Here is a 17,160-nt window from a genome sequence, read left to right on the forward strand (position 1 = left end):
TTTTTCCTTCACACAGGGTCATGTAGCACAGTTTGGCCTTCAACTTGTGATTCTCCTTTCTATGCTTCCCAAGTGCTGAGATTCCAGATATGTCCTCTTACCTTGCTAGTGGATACAATTTTTTCTTTTTGATATTTTAAGTCTATCTGTTCCTTAAATAGATCTTATTATTAGTGGGGTTTTTCTTAATTGGCTGGTATTCACCTGTTTACAATGTCTTTGATACTATTTTTCTCATATTTTAGATTTTGTTTATGGGCGCATTTTTCTTCTTTTTGAAATCACCTTTTAGAAGTTAAGTTAGAGGGGAAATAAATGATGCTATATTTTGCTTTTGGGAGAGTATTTTTATGTAGCCTATATTCTTGAAAGATGGCTTTTCTGAGTACACAATCCTGTGATCGTTATTTTTGCTTCATATTTTATAAATATGATTCTACTTGCAGCTGGCTTTCAGTGTTGCTATTAGATGTGTGCAGTCTGTTGGACATTTCTTTATAACTGATGTGTTTTTGTTTTCTTTCTTGCTACCTTTAAGATCCTTGATTATCTATTTATAATTTATTCTGATGCATATACTAATATTTTAATTTGTTCTGGTTGGAATTTGTTCTTTTTAACCTACAGTTCCCCATCCTTTTTTAAAAAAATCAGTTTTAAACTCTTTTTTCTCATTATTTTTTGTTGTTGTTGGTTGTGATGTTTGAACTCAAGGCCTGGGTGCTGTCCTTGAACTCTTTTGCTCATGGGTAGTCCTCTACCCCTTTGAGCCACAGCACCACTTCCAGTTAATTTTTAAATTTTTTTGGGGGGGGGATAGTTTTTTTTATTGGATGTATGAATCTCATGGACTTTCCTGCCCAGGCTGGCTTTGAACTGTGATCCTCAGATCTCAGCCTCCTGAGGAGCTAGGATTACAGGCATGAGCCCAGCTTCATTTTCCATTTTCTTTATTCACAATATCCCTAAGCATTGATGATACCTCTCTGTGTTGAATATGTTTTTATCATGTTTCCTAGCACAGTGCTAGGAAACACAGAGCACACACTTGTGAGTGAGGAGCTTTGTGGGTATAGCACGCACACAAAGGGTTGGTAACAGTTGCGACTATTGCTACAAAAGCAGAAGTTACAGGTTGGGGTGGAAGGTTTGACTTCTCCCAGGGTCTGTTAGAATGCTTTCCATCCTGACTAACCACTCAAGAAAACCAGCTTAAAAGAGGCAAGCTTTGTTTCGGCTCACAGTTCAGAGGTGTCAGGCCATGATCGCCTGGCTTCTTTGATTCCAGGTCTGTGGCCAGGCAAAACATCAAGGAGGGGAGCCTGGGGTGGTGCAAAGTAGCTCACTCTAGGGCGGATAGAAAGCAAAGAGAGGGGGAGAAGAGGCAGGGCCGTCCGGCACCCTTCAAGGGCATTCCTCCAAGGGGGCTCTTCTTCCTAAAGCGCCATCAACTGGGGTCCAAGCCTTTGGGAGGATTTTCGCACTCAGAACCACACAAGAAACACAGGGAAACATCCCAGATGCAAACTGTAACACAGAAGAAGGGTGTTTCTCAACAAGAGATATGGTAGCTCACCCTGTGTACCCTCCTTAGAAGAAAAACATCTCCAGCTGCTCCCGTAACATGAGTCTGGGGAGCTAGCCTTTTAGCTGCCATTTCCAGAGCCCCACGAGTCCTTTCTTAGCACACAGCAGCCTTTGGGGCTGGGACTTGCCAAAATCTTCAAAGGTCCCCGAAGAGCTCTTACTCTGGTAAACAAACAGGGCATCAATAAACAGGGCTGTCTTGCTGCCCAGATGCCTGTTAAATTTATGTCTTCCCTCAACATTGAGTCCCTCAGCCAGATGTTGGATGGGACGCTCATTTGGTTTTCTGCAATCTCTGTTGCTAGTTGATGACGCAGTATTGGATGCTAAGTGGGGAAGTGGTGGTAAAGGGGCCAGGAGAGATGGCAGGACACTGACAATGTTTTAAGGGCTCCCTCCAAGACTCGTTTTCTTTCTTCAAGTGACAAGATGGAACTGTGATCTCTTCTTTTCTGGCATCTTCCTTCCTCTCCTCCTCCTCCCTCTTTCCCTCCTTCCTTCCTCCCTTCCTTCCTTCCTCCCTTCCTTCTTCCCTCCTCCCTTCCTTCCTCCCTTCCTTATTCCCTTCCTCTCTTACTTCTTCCCTCCCTCCCTTCCTCCCTTCCTTTCTCTCTCTCTCTCTCGTGCGCGCGCGCTTTTCCTCTTTCTCTTTCTTGCTTTCTCTTAACAGAAATTTATTGTCTTAAGTTTCTAGAGGTTAGAAGTCCAGGATCAAGGTTCCAGGCAATTCTGGGGAGGTTACCTGAACATCAACCCTTTCTTTCAAAAGAGACAGGTGTGATGGATGGTGCTCTCAAGGTGACCTTGTCCTCACTTGTATTTAATTCTTGGAACATTAGCTGCAATATGGCTCCCTTCTTTCCCTCCCAAGAAAATCCACTGGAAAGCCGAATTGTTCTTTGTAGATCATTCTTATAGCAACAGCATAGCAGTGGACACTCAGCAAGTGCTCAAAAATAGGTTATTTTTAATTATTGTTGTTTACACATTAGGCTTAAGCTTCAACCAGAGCTATCTAAATGACATTCCCATATCTAGCCTGCCACATGTTTTTTGTACAGCCTCTGAGCTAAGAATAGTTTTTGCATTTTTAAGTACTTGGGACAAATAGAATAACATTCTTTGTCATGCAAAAATTCCATAAATCCAGATGTCAGCACCCATAAAGCAAGCTTTATTGGAACACACAGTGTCTACTTTCTCATGCATTGTCTGTGATTGCTTTTGCAGTATAAGGGCAGTGTTAAGCAGTTCCAACAGAGACCTATAACCTTGAACACACATTTATCTGGCCCTTCACAGGAAACCATTCGCCAACACTCTTGCTCGACTGTCTCATCTCTTGCAATCTACTGTATGTCCTTGTTCAGTATTTGTTGTGTCTGTGAAGTTCCAGATCTGTGAAGTCCATCTTGCTCACCAAGATGGATACAGGAGTCATACTTAGCAAAGTTCTGTTGAGTTCCTTACAACCCAGGTGTCTGAGATTCTCCTCTAGCTCTCATGTGCCATGAATGATCGCATTACCATTGCTGGAGCTGCCAATTTGAACCAGTAGAATTGTAGTCTTGTGCTGGGCTATTTCTGGGGCCCCCTGCAGCATGCCTCCATGCCGCCTACATCTGCTCCGAGGATATTTCTGTGGGCTCCCACTCCTAAGCTCTTAGCTGGGCATCTCTCATTGTCCCAGCTCCAGTCCTTTCACTGAAGGACTGGTGGTCTACATAGGAAAAATGCATCATAGAAAAAAAATACCCTGGACTCTGAATTCTGGGCTTCATGTATTTCAGAGCTGTATGTTGTGCTCATGGGCATCCTAACTGGAGAGCCCTTTCCAGCTACACTGTTGTGGGATCAGCCCGCTTCCTATCTCAATGGCTTCTTGGACTGTTTCTCCCCAGGTCGGGTTGGGTGCCTCTGACCCCCCACTTTGCTTAAGAGAGAGGAAAATTCTTTCCTCTCTGTTACACAGAAACCTCCCTTAGGGAGATGCATTTCTGTTCCCAAGGGTGATTGTGGTTGTGAGAATAACTCCTGTTTTTATCTCTCTTCTTGGCTATTTTTTCCCCTTGTGACAAAAAGCTTAAGCAATTTCCAGAATAGCTTTGCTATTCTCTTTTAATTTGATGGCCTCTAAGACCCAAGCACAGGTCTTTCTCTTGAACTCCCTGTGACAAACCCAACCATGATGTGAGGAAAAACATGTTGGCAGTTTACAATCTGTGTTTGTCCCTTGCTTGAGCCTGCAAAGTGGCATAAACCATCAGGGTCCAATTTCATAGCACAAAAGCCTACATGCACGATTGAATACATTTCTTTCATACACACATGTGCATGTGTATGTGGAAAATATAATCTGTGTAATTTTATATAGCATGTAAATATGTAGTATCTAAATACATATTTATATAGCACAGCATAGGAAAAATTTATTTACTATATATAATAAATTATTTGTTGTTACTCTAAGACATTAGATCATGTGAACCTGTTGGTACTTTATATGTGCCTCAGGGTGATTCAGAGCTGAGGGTTCTCTGCTTTAGAATTGTTGATCTTAGAGCCACGTGCTAAAGTCCAAAGCTACAGAAGGATTTGAGTAGGCTACTTGGCTTCATTAAAAAAAAAATTATTGTGAAAATACTGTATAGAGGGGTTACAATTACAAGGCAAGATAATGAGTACATTTCTTATCAAGCATTGTTGCCTCCTCCTTTGTTTCCCCTTCCCATCCCTTCCCATCTCCCCTCCTTACCCCCCCCCCCACACCCACATTGGAATATCCAGTGTAAGCCAGCTCACATGTTTGAAGATGATCTTCACAGTCTACAATAGGGACGAGGGAGACGAAGAGTGAGGATAAAGCCAAGTATGGGTATTGATGGATGACCTTCTCTTCTTGGAGAAGGCCTCCAACCATAGCCCTACCATGGGCGGGTTATTCTGGGATCCTGAGGCTATGGAGGTGTGATGGTATTACCGACACCTTCCTGTGCCAACTGGGCACGGCTGAAGGAAGTAGACACCCAGGAAGCTGGAGGCAGGCAAAGTGGGCTCACAGGATGAGAAATGCACTTTGATGTTGTACTAGTGGTATCCGGTGTTGGCCTTCAAGATTCTTCTAGGGGCAAAAATCACAACCAAAGAACCATGATGCTGGTGGAGGTGGAGATTAAGAATAATACCTATTTATGTCTCTGTTCTTTGCTATTTTTAATATTACAGGAGCCACAAATATATTGCACAGTTAAAAAAAATATAGCCAAAAAGACAGTTTGTACCCTATCACTGAGATTTCATCAAAGAACATGGGCAGGGCATCTTCCATGGCTGGGTGGTAAGTCCTGAGAATAAAGGGAGGAAAGGGCAGAGAAAGGCTCTCCTTCCTGCAATTCATGAATAGATGAAAGAATACATCAGACGTTTTCAAATCAGAAGGGTAATGTAGAAAATGGAAGAAGTTGGTAACTTTGAGGGAGGTTAGTTCAGCAAGGGAGGATCCTTATTTACATTTGCAGGTATGTGTTTTTCGAGCTCCTTCTCCCTCTGTGTATCTGTCCTCCTCTTTTTACTAGAACAGTGGCTCATGCCTGTAATCCTAGCTACTCAGGAGGCTGAGATCTAAAGACTGAGGTTCAAAGCCAGGAAAGGCCATGAGGCTCTTTATCTCCAATTAACCACCAGAAAACCAGAAGTGGAGCTGTGGCTCAAAGTGGTAGAGCACTCACCTTGAGTAAAAGAGCTCAGTGCTCAGGGACAGCACCTAGGCACTGGGTTCAAGCCCTATGACTGACCAAAAAAAAAGGCTCATGATGTATGTTGTTCTATAACCAGATTTTCTACTGAAAGTATTATGTTTCATATGTATTCTTCTGTACCATTATATTTATGGATGCAGAGCAAGTCATTCCGTAAGATGCACCATCCTTGCAAAGTGGGCCTGCAGTGGTTGGAGGGAGGTGGCATCCTATGTGTTGAAAGTCTCTGGACTATGTCTTATGTCGCCGCCCCCTTCCGGGCTCACATTTTGCATGACCCCTTACTAGGACCATTGAAATAGGCTCTCACCTGGTTCTCCAGATCCACCTTACACTCTTTGGCCTAGGCTGCATGTGTCTGGTCATATCACCCCCAAAGTATTGCTTCTTTATTGCCTACCTCCCCCACCCAACCCAAACGTCTTAGCTTTCTCATGAGATTGGGTTGTGCAGCAAGAAGATAGCATGGCTTGAATAGGCCTTGTGTGAAAAGGTGCTCACTACCCTGACTTATCGGCAGTGAAGAGGTGCCACTTCTCACTCACCGTTACTTCCTTTAGTCGAAATGAGTCTAAATGTCGCTGCTACTTGTAACCCAATTGCAGTACTTCTCCAGGCCTGAGTTTTCCTCATCTTGAAGTGTTGATAACTGATCCCTTCCTCATATTGTAGTGGACATTTAAAAAGATGATGAATATAAAGTCTTTAAGGTGGCATCTGCCTGATAAATGTGAATAATAGGCACTATTTAAAAATACACTGTTGCCAGGCACTGAGAGCTCATACCTGTGATCCTTGTGCTCAGGAGGCTGCAATCTAAGGAATATGGTTCAGAGCCAGCTCAGGCAGGAAAGCCAGGGAGACTCTTATCTCCAATTAAACACAGAAAAGCTAGATGTAGATCTGTGGCTCAAGTGGTAGAGCGCTAGCCTTGAGCACAAATGTTCAGAGACAGTGCCCATCTCTGAGTTCAAGCTCCAGTACTGGAACCAAAAGATGTGTGTGTGTGTGTGAGCGTGTACGCGTGCGCGCGTGCATGTGTGTGTATTTCTAAAGTTTTGTTTTTCATTGAACTTAATAGTTAAATATGCACGTATGGATTACAGTGTGATGCTTCAATTCATATGTGCATCGATGTACATAGTATACTGTGTAATGGTCAAATCACTAGGCTTAGCATATCCCTCACCTCACACACTTACCTCTTCTCTGTGGCGAGAACACTGAACATCCTCCTTCTAGTTGTTTTGAATTATGACAACATAACATGGCTAACGATGACTACCCTGCTTTCAACAGAGACCAGAACTAATTCCTCCTGACTAACGGAGGCTCGTAGGGCCTTTGTCAATCCATGCCATTATTTTATTTGCACTCCACTTCATTATTTATTCCTTACTTGGCTTTGGTAAGTGTCTGCTTGGAGCCCTCATCCCCTAGGTCTCTCAATTTACAGGTGAGGAGACTGGGACCCCAGCAGAGAAGAGGATTTAAGTCTGTCAGCATGAGACCCACTGCCTGTCTGGTCCTTCTCGGTTATTCTTCATCAGTGAGTTCTCTGCAGACAACAGCACAAGACCAACCTGTAGGAGAGGTAAGGAAAGGGGGTCTGTTTTATGCAAGTGGTGGTTCATGAGTGAACATCTTTTCCAACAAGACTGCCTTCCAAATGAATCCTCTAACACGTTTATATGAAGAGTGTCAAATATATCATTTTTTTTGTAAGTTTGCTTCCTCTCTCCCCAGCCAGCACTGCTTACAAGGGAAGCCATCTGTCTGGAAAGGACTGGGCGGCGGTGTCCAGGAATGGAGGGTTGGAGGTCAACAGTCTCTTCCTTTTATTCCCACATGTTCTGTCCTTTGTTCTCTCAGTTGGGGGAGATGAGCAGAATGTGGTTAGAGCAGAACCAAAGGGCGTTTCAGAGCATTGCTTCTTGCTCTTCAGTGTGCTTGGCCATTCTTCCTGCGACTCTCAGCCCTTGGCAATGTGATCCCTAAACTGGGAGTTGTGTGGCTGGGGACAGAGCTCTGAGGCGAAGAACCTGCTTAGCATGCCAAATGCTCTGGGTTCCAACTCCAGAGCTGAAAAAAAAATCAACCAAATCAACTACCCCACCAACCAAACAAAAATAACCCCAAGGGTTATGTTAAACAAGGGCTTGCCGCATAACATGCCTAAAAGCCAATATCATAGCAGCACTTTTGTGAGAATAAGAGCTTGGTTGAAGGTGGGCCGTGAGAGGGAAGGCCTGCTCGAGGAGACATGGTGAAATCCATCCTCCACCAGCAGCAGCAAGGGGTCTAAGTAGCCCAGGGTAAGGAGAAATAGGATCTGCTTGGCTTTCACTGGGGAGCTTTCCATCCTCCCATGATTCCGGTCTGGCCTATAACTTGGTTGCATTCCCCATTTCTGCGTAAGGCCTGGAAGGCCTTTTCCTCATTCTTTTCTTGTGCCCTGAAAACTAGCTTGCCTAGTAGTTTTTTTTTTTTTTTGTGAGTGCTGTTTTGTTTTGTTTTTAAGAGCAGCAAACCCACGCTTTTATTGTCCAATTTCAGTGGCGTATATAAAAATTCTATGTAATGTCAAGCTTTCTCTTGAACAAATTTGGCATATTGTTTCTCTTGGCAACATCAGTTTTGTTGGGGAAGTAAGCTGGAGAGCCAGGAGAGACAAAGGAAGAGATCATTAAGAAGAGCGGTTGTTGGAGGCTGTTGAGTGAAGGCCAGGTTTCTCATTCTCCAGAGTCTGGCTGCATTGCTAGGAGACAGAGTGCAGCACAGACCTGAAAGGCACACTTGAGGCTCTGGGATCTGTACGATGGGAGACTTTTAAAGAAGAGGTATTGTAGACTGGGCAAGTAAGAGGTCTTACTTCTTTTCAAGTAAGGCCAAGGATGAGAAGAGAATGTTCCTGTTTATTCCTTTTGCCTTGTGGAGTCCTCTTCTCCTGTTGAGTTTCCGGCTTGACTGATGGTCAGACATGTGATGCAGCTCTCAATATAGACTGAGCCCCTCTACTTCTGAACCACTAGCAAAGCTTAAAACATACTTCCACGAAGAAGATAGCAATAAATACAAGTTCCACTATTTCCTGCTGCTCCCTAATGGATCATCTCCAGCACCTCCCTCCACTTTGGAGACCATTGAACTAGGAAATTCACTTACCAGCACCTCTCTCATAGTGGCAGATACACGAGGGCTGGCTCACCTAACAATCCCCACCTTGCATTGGTTTCATGCTCTTTTAAATCCAAATTGGCACTTTCATACCTGCTGCAAAACGGAGTGATAAAACATCTGTGTTCCTCGTCGTCATCGTCTCTTCCTTTTCTCCTGATTGATGTTGTGGGTTTAGCTCAGGATTTTCTCTGAGCTTTACCTGCATTTACCTGATGATAAGCTCTTTCCCTCACTGCCTCACCAGCCCTCCCTCTTAGAGGACTGGGTCTTCTCACAGGTGTGCCGCAATTCACCCAGGCTTGTACGCAGATCCTTGTGCATTTCCCCTGCGCATTGATTAGGCACCTTTTTTGGTTGTAAGGGAAGGAAATCAATTTGAATCTGGCTTAAGCAGAGAAGACAATTTGTTAGCTTCCTAAACTGAATAGTTTGAAGATCTGGCTAGATCCAGGTGGTCAAATGATACAACCAAGTTCTCTCTCTCTCTCTCTCTCTCATTTTTTAGCTTTATCTTCTTTTCTTTATTGGCTGTGTATTGGTATGGTGGAAAAAGTCCTGGTAGATGTCTTTGGCTCCCTTCCAAGAAGGGGGGAGAGAGAGAGAGAAAGGAGGAGAGGAGAGAAGAAAAGAGGAGAGAAGAGAGAGATGGAAAGGAGAGGGAGGAAGGGAAGAAGGGAGGAAGGGAAAAAGGGAGGAAGAAGGAGAGGGAGAGGAAAAGAGAGATTCTTATTTTGTCTTCCAGTTCTAACAGAAGTTCAGAGATTGGGCTTGTAAGTGTCCACTCCTGAACCATTTGTTATGACCAAGGAAATGCAATGCTTGGACTGACCAGGTCTTGTCATATGGCCACACCTGACACTAGGATCCAAACCCTGCCTAATCCACAATGAACAAGAGTCAGGGGTGGGGGCTGCTATCGCTCAAGAAGTAGATGGGCACAGAGGACATGCTCTCGGCCTTCCAATCAGGACTTTGCTTGCCAGAGATTCAGCCACAGGTTTGGATGGGTGCATTCTTTCTTCCACCTGGATTATAGCCTTCTCTGCAATGCAGCTGTGACCCTACCTACTCCGTAGGTCACCCACAACAATGACACACCCCCTGGCTTGAGTTATAGGCTCACAGCTCCCCAGGGGACCCACACTTCCGGCCAACTGGGTAGAATTTGGGGATTCCTACATGCTTCTTAGGCCACAGGCTTCACTAGAACAACTCACATCAACTCAGTAAAGTGTGATGCTTAGGGGTCATTTTATTAATACACATGTAGACCATTAGGAGCTTGACAGTTGGAGGTCTGAAAGGGAGGGAAGCTTCTTTGTCCTGAAGGTGTGTTACTGATCTGGTGATGTATGATCACCCAACAGAGAAGGTCGCTTGATGTTTTGAATGTACTGAGATTTTTTTTTTTTTAATTAAGGTTTCGTTATGTAGGCTGGCTTGAATGAACTGTGAATCATGTGAGTGAACTAGACCCCCAGCCTTCAAAGGAACATAATGTGGCTGATCTTTCTGGCATGACCATCCCCTAACCAAAGAACCATCTAGAGCCCACTGTGGGCCACCTCATTAGCATTAACTTGGGGTGGTTTTAGAGGCCATCTATCATAACAAAGGTAGGTTTTTGTTGTTGTTGTTGTTGGTCAGGAGGCTTGAACTCTGGGCCTGGCCACTGTCCCTCAGCTCTTCAGCTCAAGGCTAGTACTCCTTGAACCACAGCACCACTTCTGGTTTTCTAGTGGTTAATTGGAGATAAGAGGCTCACAGACTTTCCTTCCTGGGCTGGCTTCGAACTGCAATCCTCAGCTTGTAGCCTCCTGAGTAGTTAGGATTACAAGGGTGAGCCACCATCGGCGCCCGGCTAAAGATACTTCTAATACTTGGAAACTCCAATGGTTTAGGAGCTTCTCCCAGGAACTGGAGTTAAAGATCACATTCTCATTATACTGTATTCTCTCTATATGCTAGATCCCAACTTCTTCCCAGATCTGGAGAAGAACCACTAGCCACTGTTCACTTTCTCCTCTGTGGCCAGAATTTTTAGACCCAATTCTGGCGGAAGCTCTCAGCTTCTTCCCACACTCCATCAGAGACTTCCTAGGGGGTCTCCTCTTGAACCCTACAGCTCCTAACCCAGACCTACACTCTCTTTCCAGAGCTGTGATCCATCTCCCGGGCCTGTTTCTTCACTGGAAAAATACACGATGTGCATTGCTCTCAACTCAGCTGAGATATTCTTTCTTCCAGGAATCCTTTCTGGAGGATGCTTTTTGTTTCTGTGGCTAGAATTCCCATCCCTTTCCTATGAGTCTTTCATTGTGCAGGGCTGATACTCTTCCTGTAAGGGTTGGAAAGATCAGATCCTTCTCAGCCTTGCTTGCAGCTGGGATATAATCTTATGACCTGGGATTTACAATCAGATCCTTACATTCTCAGAGGCAGTGATGCGAAGACTCAAGGTTAAAGCAGCAAACAATATTTAAAGATTGGCTCACAAACCATCCTTGACCTGCCACACTGGGTGTTGGGGGGTGGCATTCCCTGTGCCCCGTGGGTACCACTCTTATCTATTGTCACTGCCACCATGGTTGTAGCAAATGAGTCTTGCAGTGTAACTGTGAGCTGGATGCTTTACATAGGTCTTCTCATGGGTTCTTTAGTGGTGTCCTCATTTGGAAGATGAGATATACAGAGGCAAAGATAACCCCCTAAGATTGTGCAGCCTGAGAAATCACAGCTAGGACCTGCACATTCTCAATTTGCCATCTGAACCTTCTCTCTTAACCACTGCTTAATTCTTCCAGGCTCCTGGAAGACAGGGCCGCCTTCACATTGCTCCTATGACCTGGTATATGGCGGGTAATCAGAAACAAAACAAAATGAAACACCAAGTTCAGCTAGAGGATCTTGACTGAAACCCTGTGAACACGTATGAGTTTCCCTCCTTCCATCCACCAGATACCAGCCTTCTCGCTCATGTCCCACCCTGGGGATTTGTGTCTCTTCAATACGGACTATTCCTTTACATACTTGTTCCATTGAACAGCTTTTACCCATAGGTGTTGTAAGTCTCCTTCATTGGTCAGTTTCTCCCTTTTATCTCTGTGCTTAACTCTTGGGCCCGATTTCCATCTCCTTGCTGACCTGAGTTTCACATCTTTGGTAGAGTTTTGGCAGAGTTAGTTTTACCATTTGGAAGACATACTGCTGCATTTTTGTGGAGCCCTAAATATGACAAAATCCGGATTCTTTTTGGCATGATGCCTAGAGGAGTCAAAGGCTTTCTCAGATTTCTGGATGAGGGAATCAACATTGAAATGGCTACTAAAACAGCAGACGCTCGTTAGGGGACAAGAGTGAGGGAGTTATTATTTTGGGCTTCTCTGAGTGCTTTCAGCTTCAAGTGGTAGAAAAATCTAGGCTCAACTGCTTTGGACAATGAGCGACTCCATCATTTATTAGTCTAAAAAGCGCCCCCCGCCCCCCGCATCTGCAGCCTTCATTGGCTTCCTTCTGGCACCAGGATGCCCACACTTGAGAGCAGATGGCATAACCTACATCTGTCTTCAAGAAGAAATACAAATCCCTGCTTCCATCTCATTGGAAAACTTGGGTCACGTGGGCCATTTAGAAAGCAACTGGCCCCGGGGAATGCAATTACCGATGTGAATGCTGATCAATCAAGATTTACTCTGAGAACAAAATCAGTACCCCCAGCACAGGGAGGTGGCTGTTGGACAGCGTGACCACCACCAACAGGCAAAGGACAACAGGGGGAGATTTTTTATCAGAACATGGGTAGTGGGTTGGGATGAGGATTCGAGACAGGAGTAGTGGCTGAAGGCAAGTGACAGAAGAGACTGAAACTTTCCTCAAGCCCTGAAGCAAGCAGTGACTTCTGGGGACCTGGCACATGGTAGGTATTTTAGTTAGAAATTCTGATCACAGCAAAAACGTTCCTCTCTGTAGTTACTTCAGCCCAAGAGCTGGGAGATGATGGGTAGCTTCCACCCCGTCCCCAGTATATTCTGGTAGTAAAAGATTCCCCCTCTCCCCTGTTTGAGTAACAGCCTCCTTGTTGAAGAGGAACAGGTCTTGTTAACTGAGGCTGCCTTCCTTTTTGGCAGGAAATGTTACATTTTACTGAAGGGTAGGAAGAAGGTGGAAGAGTAATACTGACAGCGACCACTAGATAGCGCTATCGTTTTGGGAAATAGGCTCAGAAAGCCCTGGGCAGGAGGGTGGAGTTAAATCTCAGGATTTCAGGATTTTCTCCGTCCTTGACAGATTTAGACCTCATTCTGGACTTGGCCTTGCTATGTGATGACAGAAAACCTTAACTCTTGAGTGACCTCCTTGTGTTGTAATAATGGGGGTTCGGGAGCCAGGGAGGAGAGCGAGAGTGGTGTCAGGAAGTCAGAGTTAGCTGGAGGTAGGGGAGGGGGAGGGGGATGGAGTCACAGACAGGAGTAAGTTTGCAGGTGCCACTGCCTAGTACGGTGACTAAGAAATCAGCAATGCTCTGCTTATTTCATAAAGGGAGAAGAAAGGATTTTAAATATATGATAAGTGGGCTAGGTTTTGTTGTATATGCCTGTAGCTCCAACTGTCGGATTGAGGCAGGAAGATCTGAGTTCAAGGTCGGCCTGGGCTACACTGTGAGACCAACCATCATGGGTGATTGGACGGATGGATGGACAGGTCAACGGAAGGATGCTCTGATAATCTTGACATAACTGCATACCAAGTTGTTGTAGTTCATTTCATCAGCATATGAGAACTAAAATGCCTACAATTCTTGTGACTTACTGATGAGGTAGATCGCATGAGACCAAGATAAACATGTACATGTAAGATTATAATTATGTTACATATTGTACATATAATCTATTTCTACATTGATGTATATGAATATATACTACATAATATATAAATTATATATTTGTATGTAATGTAAATATAAATCTATATGAAATCTTGAGAAATATACTCTTCTAGTGGTGTGAAGCAGTGACCTTGTTTGTGCCTACTTAACCAAGTTATGGTTAAGCAACAAACCTGATGTCGGAGACACAACGCTAAGCTTGTTGCACAACAATAATTATTATTATTAGCATCTGAACTCCCATGTCTACTGCTCCAATACTTTTCCAGATAGTCACGGAACATCCAGCTCAATTTTATTCAGAAGTTTTGGAAAAGGAATAAGGTGAAGAATTCTGGAGAGTTGTGCTGGACCAGTACACAGAACAGGATCCTGGAGCTGGGGAATGGGTTGAGGGAAGGGTCATGTGGAAATAGCTCTCTCTGGAATGTTTCCCAGTCAGTCTCTGGATGGTCTTACTGCATATTAGGACAAGCGTCTGTGAGAGTTGGCAGAAACAACATCGCAGGTCAAGCTGAAGAACAAAGTGTTGGATTGCTTGCCCTCTTCCACTGGGATATCTAGTCGACCCAGGACCCAGACTAGGTCAGGGCATTCGGGGTCCGGATGGGAATGTTGATCCTGCTCTGTAGCCAGGTGATGTAATCTTCTTGGGGCATATGAATGATGTGTTCTCGCACAAACTGTGGGTTAAAGACAGTGTCAGTCTCCGAATTTAGTTTGAAAGCTGGACTCTATTCCCTCCTCAACCACCTCTCAAGATCTCAGTCCACTTGTGGCCGATACTTGAAGCCCCAGGATGACTCCAACCAACTGAACATTTGTCTTTGGGAAAAGGACCCCTCTACAGTTTCCTGCTTCTGTAGACTAATGTCAAGCCTTTCTTGTTGCTATTAACTAAGGAAGCTTTAGGAGGGGCAGAAACCCCAGAGAGATGCTTTTTTCCCTTTCTCTTTTCTACTTCTTTCTTTAACATCTAAAGTCATTTGTCCTTTCCCTCCCTCCCTCCCTCCCTCCCTCCCTCCCTCCCTCCCTTCCTTTTTTCCTTCCTTCCTTGCTGAGTTGACAACAGCTCTGGGATCACTATCTAGGAAAGCTTAAGACAACAAAATATACTGTTCCATATATGCTCTTGCTTTAGAGGCCCCCATGTACAGTTTCCATAAGTTCTGGAATGTTCTGTATGGCAGGGGAACTTTTCTCTGACCCTGTCTAGCATGCGCCTCCATAACTGGTGGGCAGGGGATGTGAACAGTTGCCTCAAGTTAGTTTTAACCTATTCTGCTTACCTGGAGAAGCCTCACAGGGCACGGGGAGTGGAGTCTGGACATCTGATTGGTCCATGGGTCAACCCTCCCCTTGCTTTGTGGTCTTTGCACACACCGTCCCATCTTCAACCTGCCCTTTCCTCTTCTCAGCACCATTCTGACTTCTCATCCTTCAAGTCTCAGCTCCCTTTAAAGGTCACCTTCCCCAGTTGCCCTAGCTATTATAGATTTCCTGTGAATTCACCTTGGACTAGAGCACTTCTAACTTCATTTGCCTACAGAATCTCTGAGATCCCATTAAAATGTTGAGTCTGAGTTGGCTGATGGAGTGATGGCTGAGATTCTCATTTCTCACAAGCACTCAGAAGAGCTCCGTGGTCTGTAGACCCCACTTTCAGTAGAACGCTGTGGAGTGCTCCTTACTATGATTATCCATTTATTGACTTTTCCCCAAAGCTTGGGTTTCTAGGGGGCACCACGCACATAGAGTCTCATGTTCCTTGCAGTTGGAGTGGAACAATGGCAGTCATGTGACAATCCCTCTCCTATTAGAACGTGAGCTTCGTGAAGGTGCGGGGTCTGTGGGTCTCTGGCTCCCTGGCCTGGATGTTGAAGAAGTGGCTGGATGAGAGCACCTGAGATTGTCGGGGGGGAGGGGATGGTGGTTACCTCGATAGCCACAGCGATGTCCGGGGAACACAGCTCCCAGACCCTCAGGTCCTGCAGCACCTTCAGGAGGATGTGGGGCCGGATCCGTAGGTCTAGGTTCTCACCAAACTTCTGCAGTTTTGCCAGGATCTTTTTGGCAGGGCGGAAGCTCTTTAGATCCTCAGGGAGTTTGGACAATAGGTCGAAGTACCTTCAAAGCCAGGAGAAGACCAGTTAGGAAGGTGCTGGGAGATGAACTGGAGCTGTGTGGGTTTTCTTCCTTCGCTTTCTCTTTCTGTCTCTCATGGGGGAGTTATTGGATCTCCAAGAGGCTCTATCTGGGGGACTTTCCTCCCTCCTAAATTGTTAAGAACTCACAGCTCAAGCAAATCTTGATTTTTTTTTTTTTAGGTAGCAAAAGCCAGAACATGAGTGTGTTTTATTAGAAAAGAAATTCAGGATATACTTCTAAAGGATGCATTTGTAGTTGTTGTATCAAGCAGACAATGTAAAAAGCAATGTAAGAAAAAGGCGGACATTGGATTCTGAAGCCTCTCTTCTGAGAGTTAGACCAGGAGAGACCTGGGCATCTTCATCAGCTGCCTCCCGGGATGCGGGAGGTACCCACCCTCCAGACCATGAGGAGGAGGAGAGCGATGCCGGTCGTGGGGGTGGCCTGTGTGTTTTCCATCTCATTCTGATGAGCTGGAAATCACTCATTCTGATGAGTGTTTTTCTTCATCTTCTCTTAGATCTCCTTTCAGTCGTCCTGCTGGGAGGGGGCTCTTGACATACTGGTTGATTCGACACCTATGCTGTATTGCAAAGAGTGCAGATTTCCCTTCCAGAGTCACCCCTTCCTAGCAGTGTGACTTTGGGCAATGTCATTGATCTCTTTGCCTCTCAGTTTCCTTCTTTGTGAACTGGAAGTTAATATGGAGCATTCCAGATTTAGGGGGAAGATGAAAATGAGTAATTTATTGCACTGCGATTCTTGCCATTTCTCCTCCTCGGCTTCCTCCTCCTTTTACGTCCTCTTCCTGCTCATTCTCCTCCTATTCCTCCTCCCTCTTCTCATCTTCCTCCTCATTCTTTTTCTTTATTTGAGACAGGGCCTTGCTATGTAGCCCAAGCTGGCATCCAACTTGCTACAACTTGCTACATTTACTAACCTTTCTTAGGGTATCATGGCACTCAGTTCATGTTGCTTTCAAAACAAAATTTTGTGCCAGTCCAGGGACTTGAATTCAAGGCCTGGGCCCTGTCCTTTTGCTTTTTCAACTCAAGGTTAGTATTCTACTCAAGCCACAGCTCCACTTCTGTTTTACTTTTTGGTGGTTTTGTTTTCTTTTGTGTTTTCCTCTTGTCTCAAAGAAAAAGAATGAGAAGGAGGAAGATGAGGAGGAGTAGAAGGAGATCATTAGAGATAAAAGTCTCCCAGAATTTTCTGCTTAGCCTGGCTTCAAACCACCATCCTTCAATCTAACCTCCTGAGTAGCTAGGATGACAGGTGTAAGCCTGTATTTGTATTAAAAAAAAAGTTTTATAGGAGAGGGATCCAAGATGGCAGACTAGAGACGGCAAAATCAGAGTTCTGTCTGCTCAAGAAGAAACAAGCTCTAATCAGAAAAGGAAAGTTTTATATTACTTTTTAACCAATATACTATGGATGGGGTACACTGTGACTTTTTAATACTTATATACCACACATAACGACCCAACCAGGGTACTTAGCATATCCATGAAGCACTTATCGTTTCTATGCAGTGAGAAAATGCTTCTTCTCTCCTAGCTATTTTGAAATAGACAATACAACATTGTTCCCTGCCAGTCA

The 17,160-nt window shown here is 44.7% G+C and overlaps 1 protein-coding gene across 1 annotated transcript in view; it reads right to left on the reverse strand.

Moving 5' to 3' along the window:
* Positions 1 to 13,991: 13,991 nt before the first annotated feature.
* Positions 13,992 to 17,160, reverse strand: part of Ccdc60 (coiled-coil domain containing 60) — an 87,076-nt gene continuing 83,907 nt past the window's right edge. Inside the window, exons 14-15 of the mRNA XM_013014292.1 lie at positions 15,348 to 15,537; positions 13,992 to 14,093 (exon numbers count right to left, since the gene is read on the reverse strand). Of these exons, the coding sequence (XP_012869746.1) occupies positions 13,992 to 14,093; positions 15,348 to 15,537 (292 nt within the window). The remainder of the gene's footprint in view (positions 14,094 to 15,347; positions 15,538 to 17,160) is intronic.

The sequence above is a fragment of the Dipodomys ordii genome, unplaced genomic scaffold (genome assembly GCF_000151885.1).
Source record: "Dipodomys ordii isolate 6190 unplaced genomic scaffold, Dord_2.0 Scaffold23, whole genome shotgun sequence".
Classification (NCBI taxonomy): Eukaryota; Metazoa; Chordata; class Mammalia; order Rodentia; family Heteromyidae; genus Dipodomys; species Dipodomys ordii.